The following is a 22,312-nucleotide window of genomic DNA, read 5'->3' on the forward strand; positions in this document are numbered from 1 at the left end:
CTGTCCTTGAACATTGAAAGATCAGACAGATACTGATCCCACACGGAACCCCCGTATCAACCAGGGAAAAGAGCAAGATAAGGGGGAATGCGGATTTCACTGGTGGTTTCGTAGGGTTAGGAAACGGAGAGTAACAGATGGAGGGCTGTGATATTGTTGAATCTTGGAACGCAGTGAGCAGGAAACGTCTGTACAGTGGTTCTCAGATGCCGGTCCATGGAATGGCTGCATTAGAAAAGCTGGGAGAGTTCAAATAAATATTTGGATCCCTGATGTGTAGATTTCTGCAGATTTTAACTCTATGTTCTAGAATCTGTGTTAAAAATTTCTCCAGGTTGTATAATGAGCAGCCAAGTTCTCATAATGAGAAGGGGACATGTATTATTCTCTGGTTGGGCAGGGCGGTTTTCTTATCTCTTAATTTAAAAAGATACTTCCTGTATTAGAGAATACACATCCGTGTCAGTATACGTGCATAGTGTCAACTCCTGAAATAGTTCTAGAATGGATGTAGGGCAAGTTTTGTGTGTCTCTTCCTTAAAGACCCTTAGTAAGAGATGAAGACATTCACTAAAGCAAAGTGCAGTGAGGCATTTTTCAAGGAAGGGGTCAACTAAATGTTGAAAACTGTAGCTTTTTTGCAGGTTCTTACCTTACTCAAGGATAGAACTCAGACTATTTAGATAAACTAATAAATTATAAGTTTCTTAGTCTCTGTCTCTATCGCCTCTATCCAAGACCCACACGGGGCAGGCACCGGGCCTCTCAGTGCATTTGTGGGCTCAGCTCTAGTGAGAGTCTTTGCATACTTGCCCATCCCACTTTCTTGGAAGTAGCTGTCCTCTAAAAAGCTGAGCTTCTTAGGAAGTTACCCTTAATAAAGTTTGTCTCCTTTTTTGGAGGAGAATCTTAATTGTGTCAGTTGAATTGTATTTTTTTTTAATTTATTTATTTTATTTATTTTTGGCTGCGTTCAGTCTTCATTGCTGTGAGTGGGCTTTCTCTAGTTGCGGAGAGCCGGGGCTACTCTTCATTGCTGTGCGTGGGCTTCTCATTGAGGTGGCTTCTCCTGTTGCAGAGCACGGGCTCTAGAGCACGTGGGCTTCAGTAGTTGTGGCCCGTGGGCTCTAGAGTGCAGGCTCAGTAGTTGTGGCACACGGGTTTATTTGCTCTGCGGCATGTGGGATCTTCCCAGACCAGGGCTCAAACCCGTGTCCCCTGCATTGGCAAGCAGATTCTTAACCACTGCGCTACCAGGGAAGTCCCTGAATTGTATTTTTAAGAGTGTGCTTTCATAGCCAGACTTCATAAAAGGTTGTATTAACAACTGGATAGGTAAACGATGAATGTTTCTAAAAAGTTAATGGTACTTTCTAAGCATTGTCTGAGGAGAGGGCAGGAGCCCTGCTGTAGCCAATTACACTGCTGACTTTCGGGAGACACGCTGCAAGGGTGGGGTCTCCCTGGCGCCCTGCTGTTCCGGTGGCGCTGCCTCCCTGCCCTGCGTAGGGCAGCCCTTGGCCTGAGCACCAGTCTCTGCATGGGGTAACAGGGAGGCCTACATCGGGCTGGATCTGGATCATCACATGGGGGGTTATTTTCCAGCCCTCTGGGAAACACCTTATCAAGACATTAAATTGGCCCTATGTCCTGAACAACCTGACTGAAGTTTTTCTGTGCTTGACTGATAGTCAGATTAGACAAATATGCTCTTGTCCTTAAATCTGCTTTAGCTTTTTAACAAGGTGGAGCATTTTGTGATCAAGAAATGAATGTATTTGGGTTTGGCAACTGTCAAAAGCATCCTAAACTTGAACTTTGTGTTTTATAAATAATCAAGGGGAACAATATATGTAATATTTTAATTCCGTAAGACGTTTTCATTCTCCTGAGGCTCCACTGACCTTGAATTGAGATAACGTGTGTGAAAACGGTTCATCACAGGAGTGTTAGGATGGTTACTGTAACCAACTGAGGGTGTGGAGTCGAATTCCAGTGTTGTGGCTGATTGGCTCTCTGAATGTGGATACAGTTGTCTGGACCCATTTCTTTGTGCTGTTGAAGCGGCAGTGACATGCAGGGGTTGAGGCTGCGTGGATTCAGTGGCAGTTCTGTCACTTACTTACAGATCTGGGCCAGGGCACTTTGCATCTGGGCCTCAGTCACGTCATCGGTTCAGCGGGGACAGTAGTAGTTGCTGCCTCATGGGTTTGCTGGGGGGATGAAGTGAGTTAATGCATACGAAGTGCTGAAGCAGCGCTCAACACCTGGTGCTCAAAAATGTTAACTGTCACTGTTAGTTGTCATTAACCATCTTTATTTTTTTCCTCTTTGAGCAAGCAGTCCATGTTTATTGTTGAAAAATTAAAATACAGAAAGGAAAAAGAACATACAATTCCATACATGTCAGTTACTGTTGGCATTTCTCTGTGTGTGTATATATCTGTATCTATCTATCTATCTATATAAAAACTCCTTTCTGCTCTTTTCAAAAACATGTATGCATTTAAGATAGGGAATCATATTGTATACACTTCCTGCTTTTTTCTATAGTAGATCTTCTATTCAATTATTGGTATAAGACGGCAGTTCTTATTAGGGATGGTACCAAATAATATGAGATCACTCACTTTAACTCAGCCCCGGGAAGCAAGCTTTTCCTGTGGGTTGGTGAATCGAAAACGCTTACCTCACACTACAGTTCAGTTTAACATATGAACAACTGTAAGTGTTCAGCTTGACTTGTTCATGGAAATAGACTATTTAAAAATGATTGCATATCTCTGATTTAATATATTCCTATTACAGGTGCATTACAGTGTCTCTTAGACAGTTAACATATTTCCTCTCTTCCCCCAGTTTTATTTGGATCAGAATCTACTCAACTGCCTTTTCACCTAAAAGATCTAATTGGAAAGTTAATTCAGTAGAGAAGACAGCCGTGTCTATGAACTCACTGTCAGTTGGGGATAAAGAAGCTGGATATTGGAAGAAAGAATATATTACAAAACAAATAGCGTCTGTAAAAGCAGCTCTAGCTCGGGTTCTCAAACCTCTCCACCCTTACACAGGCCTCCCAGTTAAGACCAAAGAGGCCCTCAGGTAGGCAGGCGTGGCTTCTTGAGGTGGGCGTGGTGGTCATGAGAGGGCCGTTAAACACTGAGATACAACATCACCTTAAAGAAGAAGGGTGGTGTAAGTTCCGAGTACTGTGTGTATGGAACCGATGTGTGGTTTGTATTGTGAGGGACTGTTGGATATTTTGTGCTTTTGTGTATCTATAAAATATATAGCATTTTCCTATTCCATATATTTGGCTCAAAGGTTTTATGAAAAGCAGAAGCAGCCTGGTCGTCAGCTGTAGTAAAGCAGGAGATTCATTCAAGGCATCCCTCCATGGGCAGAGCCCTTTGTGTTCTTTATCTGTGTATTGCCAGTTCCTGGAACAAAGCAGCTGTTCTGTGAGTGTTTGTTAGGTGAGGAGACAAATCCTAAGAGAGAACTGTTGTGACTTGAAAATTTACGTCGGGCGTGTTCTAGGAACTTTGGCTTTGGCTTTTAGGGTACCAGGTGCTTTAGAGATGACATGTGATAGACTGCAGTTTTTTTGTTTTTTGGTTTTTTTTTCCACTAGGCAAACATTTTTGCTTGCTTTTCTTTCTTCAGAATATCTGGTTTAGGTTGGGTAATAATATTGAAAGAAAATAGTGGAAAAGAACACATCCTGGAACACGTTGATCTTTCCATCAACGATTCATCAGTCACGGCTGTGTGGTACGGCAAAGACTGGCCACGTCTTGTCACACTGTCAACCTTAGATTTGTGTGGGGTGACGCCAGTGTTTATGAACCGGTCTCAAACCCCCATCAAAAACGGGTAAGTACTAATTAGCAGAACTTCTGGGTGAGGACATCTTATGTGTAAGTACCAGTTGGCCTTCCTTTTGTCATTAAAAAATACCAGTGGTGTATTTTAATTTGATTGCATCTTAAAGCCTCCTCTTTCATTCTGGATCACTATCATATAGGAAAAGCAGGGGCTTATCACCTTGATGACTAAGCCTGAGCTTAGGCGCCTCATACCTTGGTTATCTATAACTTAGGGAATGATATTCTCATAATAATTTCCTGGATGATAGATGGCTGGCCTTTTGAAGTTTTTAGTTTTAACCATTTTAACACAAAGATATATAAAACTATTATATTTTCCTTCTTTAGTAAGGGATACAGTAATCATAGTTTAGACAGTAGATCATAAAGTCATTTATTTTTTTTATGTGCTTCTGTGTTGAACTTGGCTAGATATGCAGTCTTGCGCAGGTGACTTTTCTGTGCCTTTGTTTTCTCATCTGTAAAATGGGGTGATGACAGTCGTGATGTAGGCTGCTGTGAAAAAGAGCGAAACATTTCATCATCAAATGCATAAATCAGATACGTGTGTGTCGTATTCTGATGCTTACTGAGTACTTATTATTATTCTGTCACGAGGTGGCTTTGCCCTGGATTCATACTCATTATCAGGCTTTTGCTTTTCCCAAGAACTCTCTCATGCTCACTTTTCTCACCACTAGTCGTTTTCTTCCAAAAGCTGGACTGTGGCACACATAGCACCCTGACTTCCTGACATAAAATGTATGGAAACGCGAAGATAGCTGCCTTCTCCTCCAGTGTTGGTTTCCTGTCCCCGGCCTCCTCCTTCCCGCTTTCAGGCCCCTGTGACCTTGCAGGGCATCTGCAGACGTTGTTCTTACGCCTTGTGAGCTGCAACCCCACCGCGGGCTTCTCTCCCAGCCCTTGCCACGGAAAGTGTTGAGATCTCACTTTAGGGTCTGCATCTCCACAGAAGAACCACCTCCCTTGCTGGTTCCCCTGCGTACAGACACATTTCTGCGACTTGTCCCTGAGGACTTTGTTTGTGGCCCCTCCCTCTGGTGCTGGCTCTTTGAGGACTGTTTCCGTGATCGCTGGTCTGGTTGTCGTGCCGTGAACGTGGAGGCATTGTATTCCTAGTGCTAGTAAATCCAGGTCTTGCTGCATTCCGAAAATATCCTTACTGCCCTGAAGAAAAACGCGGGGATTATTTTCCCTGATTATGTTAACTGAAGATATTTTGGAACCAGTAATTTTTTTGAATGGTACCTTTATTTGCATAAATCTCTGCAATTCTATATGGTATCCTGACGGACCCCAGATTTTTCTAATGCGGTCTTTAGGTTTTATGCACCATGAAATTATATTTGGAGAATGAGTCTGCAACCTTTGTACTAGTTTGAACACTATGTTATTTGATATCATGAGATATTGTTTACAGGGATTAGGACAGAATTGTTAACATCAATTAAATGATCATGAAAGTTCATAAATGGATAGTGTTGAATTGTAAAGCTCAGTTAAAGATACTATGTTCCTGAAATTGTTATCCAGGTCAGGAATACTAGATACTGCACAGTGACAGAAATGCCAAAATTAGTTGGGAAAATTCATTTAATGTAATTTATTTACATTAAAACTCAATGGACTTCAGACAGCACTTGATAAACAGTGGTGAACAAACACTGAAAGTGTTTTTCAGGACTCTCTCTTGATCGGCACTTTCATCGCAAGTTTGTGAGCAGATGCTTTCATCGTGCGGAAACAAATCCTTGTGCGCGTCTGTGTGACAGCAGAGGAGAGACTCGGTGATTCTGATTTGGGTCTTTCTTGTTTCCTCCGTGAGACTTTTTTTTTAAAACAGTGAAAGCCTTATCTATGTAATTTGCAGTTTGCGTGTCCCTGTCATACGTGCCTTCCTGGTCGGACACTTTGCGCTGTCACTGTGGCCAGCGTTTTCCATTCTGCAGGTGACGCCCTGTGTCCCGAACTTCTGAGAAACGTGGGGTAGATGTCAGCCTTAGTTTCTGCACCAGGACGAACCCGTGAGGCCGAGGCAAAGGGGGACCAGCCTGTTCTCTGTGGAGTCCGTCCAGCTGGTCTGGAGCCTTGCGTCTGAGGGTGCGGGCTTCGGGCAAGTTGAGGGGTGTTCTCCCAGCCCCGCCGCCTCGTGGCCACACTGATGATGTCACAGCAGTGACTGCTGCGAGCACTCTGGGGAGGTTCTCTCATTTCATTTCCCTCCCTCGAAGGTGGGGCCGTCTCCCCGGACACAGGTGAAGGTCACGCTGAGACAGTCTGTAGGGCTGGAGCTAGGGTTTCAGCTCCGGTTCCCAGCCTGGCGTTCAGCTTCCCCCCAGTCTGCTCTCCCGCGCTGAGCGTACTTTTAGGTTCTCGCTCACGTGCACACTCACCGACCGCCTCTCCCTGACCGGTGTAGCTCTCAGCGCAGGAAGCTCCCTGAGTGAGGGGCCAGGGTGCTCTGGCAGCCAGGCATCTGGTTTCCACGCTTACGGCCCCCTCTGCTTGGAAACAGTGCACGGCCAAATGCCTTGGCTTTTAACTTCTGCTTAATGAACAGTTGAATACCTGTCACCTGCTGGCGTGTGTCTTAGGTGCTGGAGGCGCACCCTTGGCCCCAGCTCCTTGGAGACTTTCCTCTGGTGCTGAGCTGTGTTAACTGACCACTGAGATCGCCTCTCCCTCAGGGTGTCCTGAATTGCCTCTGAGAATGACAGACATCTCCGCCTATCATGATAGAGAGAATAGAATGTTTCATTCTGTTTATGTGTCATGATGAACAGTAGAGTTGAGTTGTGTTTTCTTACACATTTGAGTTACTTGCTCTTAGACACTAATTCTAATATCGAGTTCATGCTGTATCTCCTTTATGAAAACACTCATGATTTTGGTTTAAATTTATTTTCTGATGTTACAGTTTTCACCATCTCTGAGCTATTCTTGATAATAAGTTTAAAAGGTAAACCTGCTTTCAGGCAGCCTACTTAGACCCCCTGCTTTTTTGTCATTTAAGGGATTTCATCTTTGCTTATGCATCCCGTACATTGAGAATCTACTGCTGATCGTAGCGTTGTGCTGGGTTTTGAGGGGAAGAGGATAGAAGACGGTTCTTCCTCTCCCTCACCTGTGTGATTGTTCAGCTCACTGCTGGCGGGGCCGTAGAGTTGACAGTAAGAGCGGGGGTGGGGAGAATAAGATAGATGGTGAGAAATTTGGACTTACCATTTTGCCTTCTATTTATACAAGTTGTCTCTCCTTATTAGCAATGTGTACATGATTAGCATGTTCTTAATAGTCTTTTTAGATGCGCCGAAGAGAATCGACAACACGGGGGAAGCCAGAGCTCATCTTCCTCTCTCCTTTCTTTGGCATGATGTTCAAAGACCCCGATGGCGTTCTTTAATTGCAAAGTACAACCTGAGTCACTTAACCGAGTCCACCGTGCTTGGCTGTGACAGGCTGATCCGGATCTTCTGCCTGCACCCAGGCCTCGTGGTGGGGCTCTGGAAGGTAAGCCCAGACCGTACCTGCCACGTTTGCTCCCGTCGTGCATGGGGTCAAGGGTTAAGTCCTTTAGACGTTCAGCGACCTCCTACGGACCTCACATTCCCTGCTGCCTGGCCCTCGCGCCTTCGCGGCAGGTCTGCCGTTCTACCCTCGCCTGTGACGAACCAGCCCTTCCCGCCGGGCGCTTTGGTTAACTTTACCCCGTTAACATCCTGGGACTTTCCCCTTCCTCCTCCAGCCGGTCCACATTCCATCCTTCTCCTTTCACGCCCTTCCTCTGCCAGAGCATCTCCTGTGCGTTTAACCTGGGGCCCTCAGACGCGTCTCGCCTGGAGCCATGTAAGGATGGCAGCTCCCAAGTTGACTGTGGGAATAGCACTCACGTCTGTACACGGCGGCCAGGCAGAACCCAGGTCCCCACGCCAGCCTCCTTCCCTCGTCCCGCTCTGGCCATCGGGTCGTCTTTCTCGCTCACTCCCTCTGTACAAGGTGACTGGGGGCCAGGCAGCACTTGGCTCACTCTGGGCTCTTGAGTTGGTCCATCTGGGTTGGCCAGGCGGATGCCAGGACTCTGGTTGACCCTGGAGAAGGGCAGCTTCAGGCTGCCGTCTGGGTCACCTTCCCCCGGCAGGGCAGCTGTGCCCGGGGAGAAACGGGTGTCGGCTCCTGTGCCGTCCCGTCCTGGCTCCTGCTGCCCGACCTGCTGATGAGTGGACTTGGAGTCTAATCCCTCCCACCAGGTGTGCCAGGTCAAACAGGTCCTGCCACGGCTGCTGAGTGTGTGTGGGATTAACCTTGTGAAGTTCGTACCAGCCTTCTCTTTATCTTTGAAAAGACTTTGAAACAACCTGGAACTAACGAAATATATTTCCACAGTCATCATGTGTCAGACAGCACTTTGATGTTTCATAAATACTAGGGTGTTAATCCTTTTGGTACCACGTGCTCTGCGTGTTTGGGTGCATTGTGGTCCTGCTATGAATGTGACAGATAAGTCATATTAGACAGTGATAATGCGTTGGCACTGCAGGAATCTTAGGTTGTAAGAAACCACATCTATCTGTAAGATGAATGAGCTGCGATCTTCACAATGACCTTATGAAAAATTAAAATATTTCAGTTGAAAAATGTATTCTTTTTCAGAGGGAAGAAGAACTGGCTTTTGTTATGGCAAATCTTCATTTCCATCACCTTGTGGAGCGGAGCACTTTAGGCTCGGCTGCTATGTATGTATCCGTATGTGGTGTATTAAATTTTGTGCAGTCAGCATAAAGGATTCGGAGTTGATACCATCTTAGTATCCCGAGAATAGCTACAAAGACATTCTGTCTTTAATCAGTAGACAGAAGCCAACAGACAAAATTACGTAGCTGTTGCTAAAAACATTGGATTATCCGTCAGTAGCTGTTTGCTTTACTTGTTCGGGTTCAGGGTGACGCACCTTGTGGAGTGTGATTTATAGGGCAGGGAAGCTTCATTACTACAAGATGCTAGTGCACTGAGGTGCTGCAAGTTCTCTGCAGTAGTTTGCATTTTCCTGTCTTGAAAGGCAGGCAGACCCGTGGCCCACTTGGCCTGACCTGCAGATGTGTTTTTGCTTGGTTGGGACAGTGTGTCTGTTAATGAACTTCGGGTCATCAGGTGGGGGACATGCTTTCCGGCTCCCTGCTCCTCTCACCCTTCCCCTGGGGCTGAGACTCCCATATGCCTTTTTTTTTTTTTTTTTTTTTTTAACGTGAATTGCTCCCCAGTGCTTCTGAGTTTGTTGCCTTATATAGTAACGCGTTTCTTACTGAATGAAAACTCGTTCATTGTGGCTTTTGGTCTTCTTCCGGGGGAGTCCCTGAGCTGTAGGTCTGTTGTTGGGTGCATTTTCCTGCTGCGCGTTCAGCCCTCTGGATGCCGAGACCACTGCGGAGCGGAGCTGCTACCCCGGGCGGATTTCAGAACCATGTTCTGTCATGGTGGTCCGGGGATGCTCAGGGAACACGCGCTTCTGCCCGTTTGTATGGAAGTTGGTAGAAGGAACGTGGGGCTGTTCTTCTGCGTCTGTGGTACTGAACGTGATTGGCAATCTATAGAGGGTTGATGGGAGCTGGTGCTTTGAAGGGGTGTTAATTTTTTAAAGAGTATTTCCAGTTCAAGCATTTTAGCTCTGGTGTTGACAGATACGTTTTGTTTTGCTTTTTAGCCCCTACGAGCTGCCTCCTCATACCCCCCTTTTGGATGACAGCCCAGAGCGTGGACTGAGTGACTACCAACTCCATGTTGATATGCACAGCGGGGGAGTTTTCTGCCTGTGTGGCACGTTTCGCAACCTCTCCACCAGCAAAGGTGAAACTCACTGAGTCTTTTGTTTCAGAGTGGAATTCCAAGGCTGGAGAGGCGAGGGGAGCACGTTGTATATCTGAGTTAAGAATTGCCCCCTGGCTGGCCCCTTAACTGTGTCCTGGCCCTCCGTCCTCCCAGACCCTGATCACTAGGACTTGTGCAGTTCCTCAGATGCTGGCTCTGTCTCCGTCATCACCGTCACCCCTGCTCTGCCTTCTGGAATATTCTCTGCTCAGCCTTTCTACTGGCACTTATTGCTTTGCCCTACCACATCCCCCCTCTCCCACCCCAACTTCTTCTCTTCTTTCTCAGAGGAATTTGGTAGATTTGCCAGCAGGGCCAGTGTAGAGCCCGTCCAGGATGAGAATAAAGGCAGCGAGCCCTCTGTACTGCACCAGCGTTTATCACGCTCACGGAAGCCGAGACACGGACTGGGGTGGACAGAGGAGGGAAGGGACACCAGTCAAGAGGAGGAAAAGAGGGAATGCAGTGCGCCCTGCTCTGGTTTCTCTGACTGGTTCCTCTTGCTCTCTTTGCTCTGTGTCCCAAGACCTTGAAGTTTGGTATAGAGACTTGCATAGACTGAAGTTTAACATTGATCGTAAGAATATTTTATAGGGGAAACTATGCACTTCGTTTCTGAATATCCTGTTCCCCAAAATTCTTTTAGTTAATGGATTTGGCATCCATTAATACTCCTTGCCTAAATCAGTTTTTTTGAGTTTAGAAAATGGTGGTTTTAAAATTATGTCATTGCGTCCACATTTATTAGCTGAGCTTTTGTAAAGAGCTTTCCTTCATCAACTGGGTAGATTCCTGTAATGGTAGGGTAAATGCTTGCATCCTTTCTCTTTTAACCACCAATCTTCAGATTAGGAAATTGATGTAATTGTCGCCTCCTGTGGTGGGGAACGGTTTTGAGTGCGCTCTCTCCTCTCTGTCTTTCTTGTTTAGTGTCACTTTGGACTCTGCAGTTTTTATTTACTCAGTAATTTATAATCAATTACAGACATTATTCTTTGTGAAGCTAAGTTTGTTCTTTGTGAAGTCCCCAGTTTGGTCAGTGGGATCCACTTCAGGCTGGCTTCTGTGCCCTTTTCATAACCTCCTTTCTTCTCTGAGCCGTCTTTGCATTTGTCTCGGGAAGATTTCTAGATTTTTCTGTGCTTGATGGCACTTCTGATAGAATTACAACAAATGTGTATATTAACCTAGGGTGGATTGACATCTTCGTCGTTGATTTATCCTACCCATAAATGTGGAGTGTCTTTCAGTTTGTTCAGAAATACTTTTATGTCTTGTAGGAGTGTATCAGAATTTTCTTCATACTAATTTTGCACATTTCTTAAGATTTTTAGTAAGTATTTCATCTTTGTTATTTCTGATATTATATCTCCTAATTGTTTTGTAATATCTTTGTGTGGTTTTGGTCTCAGGCCACTGCTGATCTGATAGAGTGAGTTGGGAAGTATTCATAACTCTTGAATTTTTCAGAGGATTTTGGATACAATTGGCAGTATTTCTTAAGTGGTTGGTGGAATTCACCTGTGAAGCCATCAAGGCCTGGAGCTTGCTTCGTGAGAAGGTTTTTAACTACAGTTTCAATTTCTTTTACAGATGTATGGCTATTTAGCTTATCTATTTCTTCTTGTGTGAGCTTTGGTATGTTGTGTCTTTCAAGCAATTTGTCTAAATATTAAATAGGTTAAGATTGATCAGTGGGTTCAGGGATTTTTCAGCCTGCGTCTTCTACTGTAAATTTCTCCATGAATGTTTACCAGATGATGGGTACTTATATCCATTATTTTATTAGAGATTGTAAAATGATGATCCCCTAATTCTGTCATTCCTTCTACATCTATTATTAGCATTCTTTTATAAAGAAGGGTTTTCTATTATCAACTATTTAATTACCATGAAATATAATTAATATAGGAAAGGCATGGTACATGCTTAATTCTTCATTAATTTACAACATAGTGATCAATGCTCTAATAGTCTTCAAAGATGACTTGTAAGTTTTTTTGGGGGGAGGTATTATTATGAATTCATGGATTAAAAAAATAGAGGTTATGTATTTTAGTCCACTTGAAGTCATTATTCTTTTTATTGTTACTGTGATGTTCAGATTGTGCTGTCATCTCATCTCATCTGCTCCTGTTCTTTTGATATGAGTGTGGTCATCTTTGGTAACTTGCTTGTGTTCTAACAGGACAAGATACCTCAAGCTCATTTTGTCTGTTTCCTACCCAGACCTGGAGTTGGCCGTTTTCCCTAGGAGCTCTGGTTCCTTTTTGTTCCCACTACACTATGGTATTTAGAGACCATAATCTGGATCCTAGGGATGCACATTGCTCTTGGGTTTTCATTTCTTTTAAGGTTTTCAGTAGGCAGAGCTACGAGGTTTGTAGATTTTATAATATGCAGAAATAAATCATGCATTCATTTAAATTAAAAATCTTGGGGTTTTTAATTAACCTTTTTTAATTATATACTTATATTTCTTTTCTTTTGCTGAAAGTCTTTGTTCCGAACAACATCAAAATATATAATTTCAAAAACAGTACTGAAATTATTATCAATAACCTATTGAATGTTATTTTAATTAAGATTTTCCTTGTGGTTCTTTATGTGTTTAAGATATGTCATGTTAGAAAAAGTTAAGTCACCTAAAATAATTCTGCTGTGTGTGGTTATGCTACCTCTTTGATATACAATTAGAATGATTTGTTTCAGTTGATTTTTTATTTTTTCAGGATTGCTTTGCTTCTATTTTTACATTTAAAAATTACATACAACATTTATATGGTCCAAAGTTGAAGTTACAAAACAATGTAGTTGAGAGACATTTACTTCTACCCTTGTCCCTTCACTTCTCTTCTTTTCCTCCCTTCAAAGTTAACCCTTTATATTAGCCTAAGGTTTGTTCTTTAAATGTTTCTTTTTGAATACATAATGCTATATATCAATATATTCATATTTCTCCCATTTTTTTTTAAATGAGGCATACTATGCTCCCTTTTAAGTTCCTTCATTTTTCCCAATTAATAATTTATTCTGGAGATTAGTCTATTTATTTATTTTTTTAATAGGCATGTTGGTTTGTTTGTTTTATTTATTTATTTATTTATTTTGGCTGTGTTGGGTCTTCGTTGCTGTGCATGGGCTTTCTCTAGTTGCAGTGAGCAGGGGTTACTCTTTGTTGCAGTGCGCGGGCTTCTCATCGCACTGGCTTCTCTTGTTGTGGAGCACGGGCTCTAGGCATGTGGGTTTCAGTAGTTGTGGCATGCAGGCTTCAGTAGTTGTGGCTCGTGGGCTCTAGAGTGCAGGCTCAGTAGTTGTGGCACACAGGCTTAGCTGCTCCACGGCATGTGGGATCTTTCCGGACCAGGGCTCGAACCCGTGTGCCCTGCATTGGCAGACGGATTCTTAACCACTGTGCCACCAGGGAAGCCCTGGAGAGTAGTCTTTAGAATGAGATACAGATCTTCTTCATTCTCTTTAAAACATCCATAGGTAGGTAGTTTGTTAATGTCTTTTTCCGTGGTTTCCAGTCTTTGCTGTTACAGACAGTGGAATAGCGACTATAAAAGGAATAGCCTTGTTCACACATTGCTTCATGTTTTGACAGCTTGTCTTTGGGAGACTTTCTTAGAAATAGGGTTGCTAGTTCAAAGGGTAAATGCAAATGTAATTTTGAAGGACACTGACAAATTCCCCTCTTATGAGGGTATTACCAACTTAATGGGGAATTAAGTTAATAAAATACGTTATCACTAAGTATGTTTGTTCTAGGTTTTTGTTATGTGTTCTTACAAGTTAAGGAAGTTTCTATTCCTGGATTTGTTGGATTTTTTGAAAAAAATCAGGAATAATTGTTAAATGTTATCAAATACATTTGGGCAACTATTGATGATACGATTTTTTTTTCTCCTTTACACTATTATAGTGAATTTCATTAATATATCTTCTATTGGTTAACATCCTAGAATCCCTAAGATAAGCTTCTCTTGTCATATGTATGCTTATTTTTAAGGTACTGGTTTCAGTTATTTGGTTTTTAGTGTTTTCCATTTAAACTCAGGGTACAGTTTTCCTTTATTTTTTATGTTTTAAATCTATTTCTGATTCCGTTATAATCAGGCTTTCTACTTTTAATTGAATCAGTTTTAGTATTTATATGATTTTCTAGAAATCATCTGTTTTCTTTAGGTTTATTTTGATCTTTTTCTAGCTTTTTTGAGTTGACTGCTTAGATTGTTTAATTTTCAGGTTTTCTTGTTTTTCTTCAGTGGTCTTTATGCCCGGAATCTTGGACTCTCAGAGTTAGGAAGGACTGGTGAGGTGATCTAGAGAATCACCCCTCCTGGGCTTGAATTTGCTCTGTCCGGAAACAGCCCACCCGCTTTTGTGAAGGTGTGAAAATTCGGCCTTTCACTGAGCCCAAATTATCTTCTTTGTACTTTAACCCATTTACCTTTATTCTGTTATTTAAAATAGAGAATGAAATCTATCCCTTTTCCCGGTATACACTGTCGAGGGGACTGCTGACATGCCCCCGTCTATACCCAGGGCACAGACTCGTGTGCTTGGGGCTGGTGTTGGCAGAGAACTTGTTCTCTTGCTCTCCGGGGCTCCAGCCCTGCGTCCTCAGGGGCCCTTCACTTCCATCATTTCCTACCTGACAGGATCTCTGTTCTCGAGGGGTTGGGTCGAGGTCTGTCTTAGGCGGGTGCTAGGACTTCAGAGGAGAGGATTCCCCCTCTCCTCGTTCTCAGCAAATACAGCATCATGTTGATGAAGCTTTGTGTGTGTCCCTCACGCCTAAGCTGTGCCCGTGATGATGATGAGGACGGGACGATGGTGACAGAGAACACGGATGCGCACTCATCAGAGGTGCTTGCTGAACGTTTCATATTTATATTAACCTCCACGGCAGGCCTGTGGGCTGGGCACTGTGATCTCTCCCGTGTTGTTAACAGGGCGGCCGAAGTGGACCGTAGGCCAGTTCTTGAATCACGAGCAGCTGGTGCGCGGCGGAGCTCCATCTGCCCCCGAGCCTGGCCGCTGCCTCCTCTCCACTGTACTTTGCAGTGATGTGCTTCTAGAGTGGATCTTCTTGTGTGTGTGACTCTGTCTTTTCAAGGTGTTGCCATCGTACGGGTGTCAGGCGGGGCCCTTCTCTGCTGGAGTGCTGACACACCCCTGAGAAGCTGAGATGGTTGTTAGGACACACAGGAGGCCAGGTAAAGTGAAGGAGGACAGGAAACTTCTATGGGAATAATTCACCGTCATCTGTTGTTTTCACAGTGAGGAACACTTTCACCCTAAGACTTCGCACAAGACTCAGGTGCTTCCTCTGCATGTAGTTCTGCGACGAGGGTCAGCAGGGGGCGCCGTTGCCATCAGAGTTGTCATATTTCACCGAAGTACAGACTCAAACGCCTGCTATGGTTTTTGAGAAACTCTCTTGTGGTACCAGGGGGTATGTTTAGTAAATTCCAGCGATGCCATTGCAGGAGGGGGTGACAGCACTGTGCCCCGTCAAGGATAAGTGTTCTGTCGTCACGTCCCTAGAGCTGGGAGCGTCCTCGCCTGGCTCTGAGGGGGCAGCCTACGGGGAGTGGCAGGAAGGAGAGGGGACCAGGCCCGTCTGTGTGTCTGGCGCGTGCACTGACAGGTGCTGGCGGGATGCAGGGGGCGTGCTGGCGGCGGATGCGCCCGTCTCACGCGCGTCGCCTGCCCTCCGTGACGGGTGCAGAGAAGCCTGCTGGGCCAGGTCGCAGGCTCCAGGGGCTCGCGGAGGGCTCTGAGGAGGGGCAGGCCGAGGGGGGCCGGGGCCGGCGTAAAGCGACTAGTGGTGGCGCTCAGACGGGTTAATGGGGAGTGGGCCGGACCCAGTTAGGAGGGGCCTCGAAGGAGCGGAAAGGTACAACTTTAAATATGATGTAATTGATGAACAGAGCCTGAGTTTGGTCATTTTGTAGGACCGCTTCCAGCATTCCATCTTTAAATAAAACATTTGAGGCTGTACCAATTCAGTCCACAAATTCATTACAGTTCTATTAAAAAATCCCAAAGGGAATTTATTATGAAACTTGCCAAGTTGACTCTAAAATCCATTTAGAAATACACATGAATATGGAATGGTTGATAAAAGTTTTGTTTTAAATGTTTAAGTGTGAGGTAGTGTCATCTTTTCTCTGTACGATGTGTTTAGACTACAGAAAAACAATTAAACAGTTAAAAAAACCATGTACCTGCCACACAGTGTAAGAAGTAGACCATTACCCATAACTCTGAAGCCACCTGTGTGGTTAAACTTGTTTTGTATTGTGAAACGACACAAGGAGAAATGCATAAAACAAATTATCATAAAGCAAACAACTGTGTGACCACCATCCAGGTCTTGATTAAATTTTGAAAATAATAAGAGGGCTACTGGTCTTACCAAATGTTAGACACACAGTAAAACTACAGTGACTGAGAAAGCATGGGATCATTGAAGCAGCAGCTGCCCAAGATACCGTGCACATCTTTTGCATTTCCAGATTCTCTTGTCAGGTATTCTGATAAATATTGGACTTAACAGCAATTAGTAGCTATTTTAATTAGTTGTACCATGATATGTCTATAAATCTGAGCATGTCTTCATCCTTTAGAGGAAATGTATATATTTCTTTAGAGTTTTAGTATAGAATGCATTGTGTAGAATAATTTGCCTACCACGGGCTAAAAAGATCTCTAGAAATGAGTGTGCAGTCAGTTCATATGCAGGGAATACAGATAATCAAAGGATTCACGCCATGTTTATATTCATACAGAGCAACTCCAGTGAAGCGTTCAGAGTGAGTACTGGCCATTTGATGCTCTCTACCTCTTGGTCACAGTATTTTCTCTGAATAAAATATCCCTCTGTTCTATTTTATTAACTCTGTCTCATGTACTGTGCTACAAGGTTCTTTGGATTTTTATTGTTGTAGTTGCAATACATGTTACTAAAATCAAACCAGAAGACCCTAGTTAGTTCTTGGAGCTGGAGTGAGATCCCTGAGACACAGAGCTCACCCTTGGGGGATGAGCACCCTGGGACCCTGACTTGACCAGCGCTGTGAGGCCACAGCCAACGCCTCTGGGCTGTGAATTCCCACACTTCTCTGGTGGGCTCAGCTCCCATGTGGTGACACCACGCCCTGCTGTACTGTTCACCTTGTCTGCCTTTCGGGTCAGAGCAAGCTCCGTGCTGGCGGCTCTGCCTGGTCCTCCAGTTTGCTAATGCAGAGCTCGAGCTCTAGACATTATTCTCCTCAGTCAGACGCTGTCCAGGGAGACGGTGTCCTACCTCTCAGCGCTGCTGATGGCGAATGCAGAGAATCCAGGTCCTTCCTTCTTTCCCGAAAGGTTTATTTGACGGCTTCTCCTTGGGACTTTGTCATATTCCTCCCCCAAGGACCTGGGATGTTTTCTCTTTGTATTTTCATGTGTTCTGTCACTTTGACGAGTCATGGCTGCATTAAGAATTTTCTTAAAAGGAACAGTATTACCTTTCTTTTCAAAGGAAGATTCATGATTCCTGAGCCTGTCCATGTTTGCTACCTGCTTCTTTGGGTATTGCCACTAAAATTAAGCTAAAAGGAAGTTTAAGTGAAGACATATTTTGTTACCTGAATTGGATTTATAAGCGAAATAATTTGTAAATGGAAACTTGAAGTAAGCTTCTTCAAGTGCAGTGTGGGTTTTCCTGTGCACATTATGATTTCTGTTCTTTTGCAAATGTGGGTAGACTGTTGGCATTGGGTCCCCAAGACCCAGTGGACCTGCTGGGAGGTTCAGTGATCCGCTGGGAGGACTCACAGGTCTCAAGGTATAGTTTTATTAATGGCTAAGATTTATTACAGCCAGAGGGTACAGAGCAAAGTCAGTGGAGGGGAAAAGCCTTAAGGGGTGAAGTCTAGGGGAAGGAGGTGCAGGCATCCAAGGGTCCCCTCCCAGGATGTGCAGTCACACAGGAGTCGTGAGGACACCTGCGAAATGCTGCCTACCTGAGAAGTGTGTTGGAGACTCAGCACCCAGGGTTCTTTTGGGGGCTCGTTACGTGGGCACCTGCTGCCTGGCTCGCCCAAATTCCAGACTCCCAGGTGGAAAGATGTTCAGCAGGAACCACATTGTTGGTACAAACTGTTCAGGCAGGTGACCCACTCTTGTCAGTGAGGGATGGTGAGGTGGGAACACTCCTGAAATCCATCCCCAGGCACCAGCCAAGGGCCAGCCTGGCAGGCAGGCCTTTCTAAGAATAGACGGTCTCAGGATGAGAATGGGTACAGCCCAGTGGAAGAGCAGACAGGAAGCAGTCCAGTTGTGTCTTTGAAGTGTGAATAGAGCTTGAAAAAGAGCATGATCGGCAGTGCAAAGTATGAAAGAATGCATATTTTTTGATCTTTGTATCAGGCTAATTATTACCAATTTTCAGAAGCTGAAGGAAAAAGGTTTTGCATAGTACAGCAGATTGTAGTCTTTTTATCAGTATTGAGAGGGAGAGTGATGGTAAAGAAGCAAAGGGAAAGAATTTTTAAATAACAAAGTATGCTGCTTCTGTCATTTATTTGAGTTGTTATAAAAATGCATGTAAAAACTAATGTCTTTTTCTTATTATGGGATTTGAAAATTCTGAATATATGAACACTTCTAAAGAAGCAAATAAAAGTCACCCAAGGACAGCTCTTGTTTATATTTTGGTCCATTTTCAAATCTGTAGCTATATTTATATTTGTGGACCACATTGTGTGAACAGTGCTTGCTTTTCCCCCATGTCACTAAGTAGTAGTCATAGGAAAAATTAGATTTTGAAAAGTTGTGTGACAACCCATTGTTTGGTTTTATCAGGATTTATTGACCCATTGTCCTTCTGTTGGGCATTTAGGTCTCCATTTTCATGATTATAGCATTATTATCATGAGCATTAATTTGAAAAATATTTGATGATTTGAGAGGTGAAAATGACATCTGATTGTTTTAAATTTGCGAATGTTGAATGTTAGGTTGACTATTTAAAAAAGCCTGTTGACTGTAGCAGAGGTTTATGGCTACTGTAGCAGCTATCCGGTAGACTATTTCAGGGGCGTCTTCATAGGATCCAGATTCCGGAGTACCTGTCACAAGTGTGTGATGGTGCAGTAGCATGAGAACCTTCCACGTAAGGTTCCCCGACGACTAAAGTGAGGAAATAAGAGGAAGTAAGGAGTGCTTCCAGGAGGTGGCCATGTGCTAGTGTTGTCTTGTTTTTACATTTCTCTCCTGATTGAATTTCCATCTGTTTGTGTTTGGTTGGTTCCATTGTTTTAAATGTTTACAAGATTTATATGAGTTATATTTGCTGCAGGTGTTTTCTCCATTTTGTCTTTTGCCTTTTAATTTGGTATATGTTGTTTTGGATCCTTCCAAAGTTTTTAATGGTATGTAATCAGTCCTTTCTTTCTTGTTTCTTCCAAAATTTTTTTCACGTAGAAAGTACTCACTTGCCAAGATCAGGTGAATATTCACCTTTGTTTCCTTTACATTATTTCTCTTCATTTTTTAAACCCACCCTTCCTTTTGATTAACATAAAGATTACACACAGCCTGCAGGTTCCCGTGCCCTTCCTGCTTCGGGCTCTTTCTCTCTGCTGAGGATTGGCACCCCTTCTCCCTGTATCTCCACCAGGCAGGAAGGCAGTTCAAGCTTTACTTGTGAGCTGTATTATGAAAATGTGTCCCTCCCCCGATGTAACATTTCTTACTAGTGAACTTTCATCCAGCATTTCTCAGTTATTTCCATCCATTTATTCTTTTAGATATAATTAATAATCACCTGGCCAGATGTTAAATGTCTTATTTGGATGTTGATCAGATTTGTATTGAATGTGGACATTAATTTGGAAGGAATTGATGTGTTTTTATTTAGGGTTTTGGACTATCCATTTCTTTAAGTTTTCTTCTCTGCCCTTAGGAGAAATGTTTTCTTATGTAGGTCCTTCACCTTTCTCAACTCATTTTTGTGCTGCCATTGTGAAGGAATATGTTTAGATTATGTTTCCATTATCTGTTGTTAGATTTGTTCTGTCTCCTATAGAGATTCTGCAATATGCTTTTCATTAAAGTACTGATTAAATGATAAATATTCAGTGCCTTACTCTGTAAGACACAATAGAAAATATTGAGGGGTTTGAAAGAAGTTATGCACCTGAGAAACTAATTTTTATTCTATGAAAAAAGTAGGGTTGTTCAACTTTTGAGCAGCAGACACTGGTTAGCCCAAATAACTTCTCTTTTAAGAAATTCTACTTTTAAAGTTTTTAGTGTTTGTTTAAGATACTTTTCATATATAGCATGTTATCCCATTTTTATTTTTGTGATTCCAAAAATAGATACTTTTTTGTTCCCTCTCTTCCTTGATACTAATTACTTTCTGTGTTTCTAGGTCAGATTATCCTCTCTAAGCATTTATGATAACAGGAGGGCATTAGAAATAGTACAGTACTTTCTAGGTGGTGATTATCTAGAAAAATTAGAACAGATAATTCTTTAGAGCATCTTCATCAGCAGTTGTTAGTACATTTTTTCCCGTTTTGTACTTTTGGTGACTCATTATGAAAAATCAGCATTACAGATTCTGTTCACAGAGCAGGAGAACACTGATCTCCATACGTTTTATGTCAGTGCTCACAGGGAGTCAGTGGTCCTTGCCCTGAAGCAGAAGAGGCCATATGATTTGTGGGACCCAGTGCAAAATGAAACCGTGGGGCTCCTCGTTAGAAAATTATTAAGTTCAAAATGCTGACAGCAGCACATTAAACCAGGAGGGGTCCCTTGTATCCACACAGGTTGTGGCCCCTGAAGCCAGCCCCGCCGGTAACACAGGACCTGTGAGGAGGAGCCTTTATGTGAGCCCTTTTCCTCTTCTTTTGCATTTCCGGACTCTTGACTGTTTGAGAGTCTAACTTCATGAATGCCCGGCAGTTCCTTGCAGGAAATCACAAATGCATGTCCGCTGGGGCTGTCAGATTTCAACTCATCCCTTGTTGCTCCTCAGAAGTCTTTTAATCAACTCTTGTTAGTCCCGCCTTGTATTTCACAGAAAGGCTGTTTAAATGCAGTCGCACTCATCTTCCTTGTTCTCAAGGCTCGCTACCCGCCGTGCTAAGAAAAATGACTGTACTTCCTGCTCTTTCTCCCTCATCTGCCAGCACATCTTCACGGTACCACAGTCTGTTTGTAGGCTTGTTTTTTTCCTATTTCAGAGAAAAAGATGTCTCATTCTCTTTCCAAAAGATTTCCTTTCCAAAGGATTTCCATTCCTAAATATATCTGCTCCTGCCTGTTCTGGCACCTTTATTTAGCCCTTGGTCTCTTATCTCTTCATTATTTCAAACCAGTTTTCCATCAACTCCTCTTCCACTTATAAATGTATTCATGTTTTCTGATTCGAAAATTATTTTAAAAGAAAAAACCACTTCTGTATAGATGGGAAAATTATTTTTTGTTTGAAAGCTACCTAGAACCTAATTTTCTACCTAGAAAACCTAACCTAAAGCTGGTTTAGCAAGAAGGATTCATGTTGAAAAACCCAGGGGTAGGTCTCCTTCCCAGTGCCGTTTGCCGGGTGGGCTTGTTGCGTGTCAGTGGGACTGGACGTGTCCAGCAGTCTTCTGTCCCTCCTTCTCGCTCCCATTCCCACGACTCTTGCTTCGCTGGGTTCTGAGTTGGACTTCCTCCTCCCAGGGCAGCTCTAACACGCTCTAGATCCCACATCCAAGGCCGAGGTCTTGCTGCCGAGCTCCACCCACAGCCTGCCCAAGAGTCTCAGAGCATCTCCCTGGCTCTGGTCGGGTCATGAACCGCCCCCGACTCGGTTAGTGGCCAGATGGATAGGGCTCCCTGACCGAGCCTGGGTCCTCGCATCTGAAGCATGGGCACCGACCTGGCTGTGCTCCTCAGAGGACTCTGGACTGTTCTTAGCGAGAGAAGCAGAGCAGGTGTCGGAGGACCCAAAACAAGCATCCGCATACTTTCCCCTTACACGTCTTTGGAAGGACTAGTCTAGGAAAAAATAATTATACTCAGATGGACTGGACTGATAGAAAATTGAGCCAAAGGCAGGAAAATTGAACCAAGTCTTGTGAAAATACCAGTCTGAACCTTCGAATACAGCAATAGAAAAAACTATTTTCAAACACCATTGGATTAATGAACAGTGAAGTTTTAAAGAGTCTAAATACACAATTTATTCTCTTTAAAATAAAGTTAATTGTCAACAATATCAGGAACGACACCACCAGAAAATGTAGCCTGTGGGAGTCCTACTTAACATGAAAGAAGTAGAGACCCCCCCCCCCCACTGCCCCCGCTTCTCAGAAGATTATTGGAGATTTTATTGCTGTCGTCACATCCTCCAAGACAGACATTGTTTGGGTCCAAGCCGGAACCGAGGACGGAAATTGTCCTAAAGATTTGGAAGTTCTGTTTTTCCAGTCTCTCACCAGTACAGCTCCAGTTCATTTCCCTTTTGCGACCTACATACGAAACGGAAGCAGAAGAGGGAGCTCTCA

General features: G+C 43.6%; 1 protein-coding gene across 1 annotated transcript in view; it reads left to right on the forward strand.

Moving 5' to 3' along the window:
• Positions 1–22,312, forward strand: part of FBXO15 (F-box protein 15) — a 42,527-nt gene that overhangs the window by 12,834 nt on the left and 7,381 nt on the right. The window contains exons 4-8 of the mRNA XM_057527404.1: positions 2,860–3,102; positions 3,667–3,876; positions 7,274–7,400; positions 8,541–8,623; positions 9,589–9,731. Of these exons, the coding sequence (XP_057383387.1) occupies positions 2,860–3,102; positions 3,667–3,876; positions 7,274–7,400; positions 8,541–8,623; positions 9,589–9,731 (806 nt within the window). The remainder of the gene's footprint in view (positions 1–2,859; positions 3,103–3,666; positions 3,877–7,273; positions 7,401–8,540; positions 8,624–9,588; positions 9,732–22,312) is intronic.

Source organism: Balaenoptera acutorostrata, chromosome 13 (genome assembly GCF_949987535.1).
Source record: "Balaenoptera acutorostrata chromosome 13, mBalAcu1.1, whole genome shotgun sequence".
In the NCBI taxonomy this organism is placed as follows: Eukaryota; Metazoa; Chordata; class Mammalia; order Artiodactyla; family Balaenopteridae; genus Balaenoptera; species Balaenoptera acutorostrata.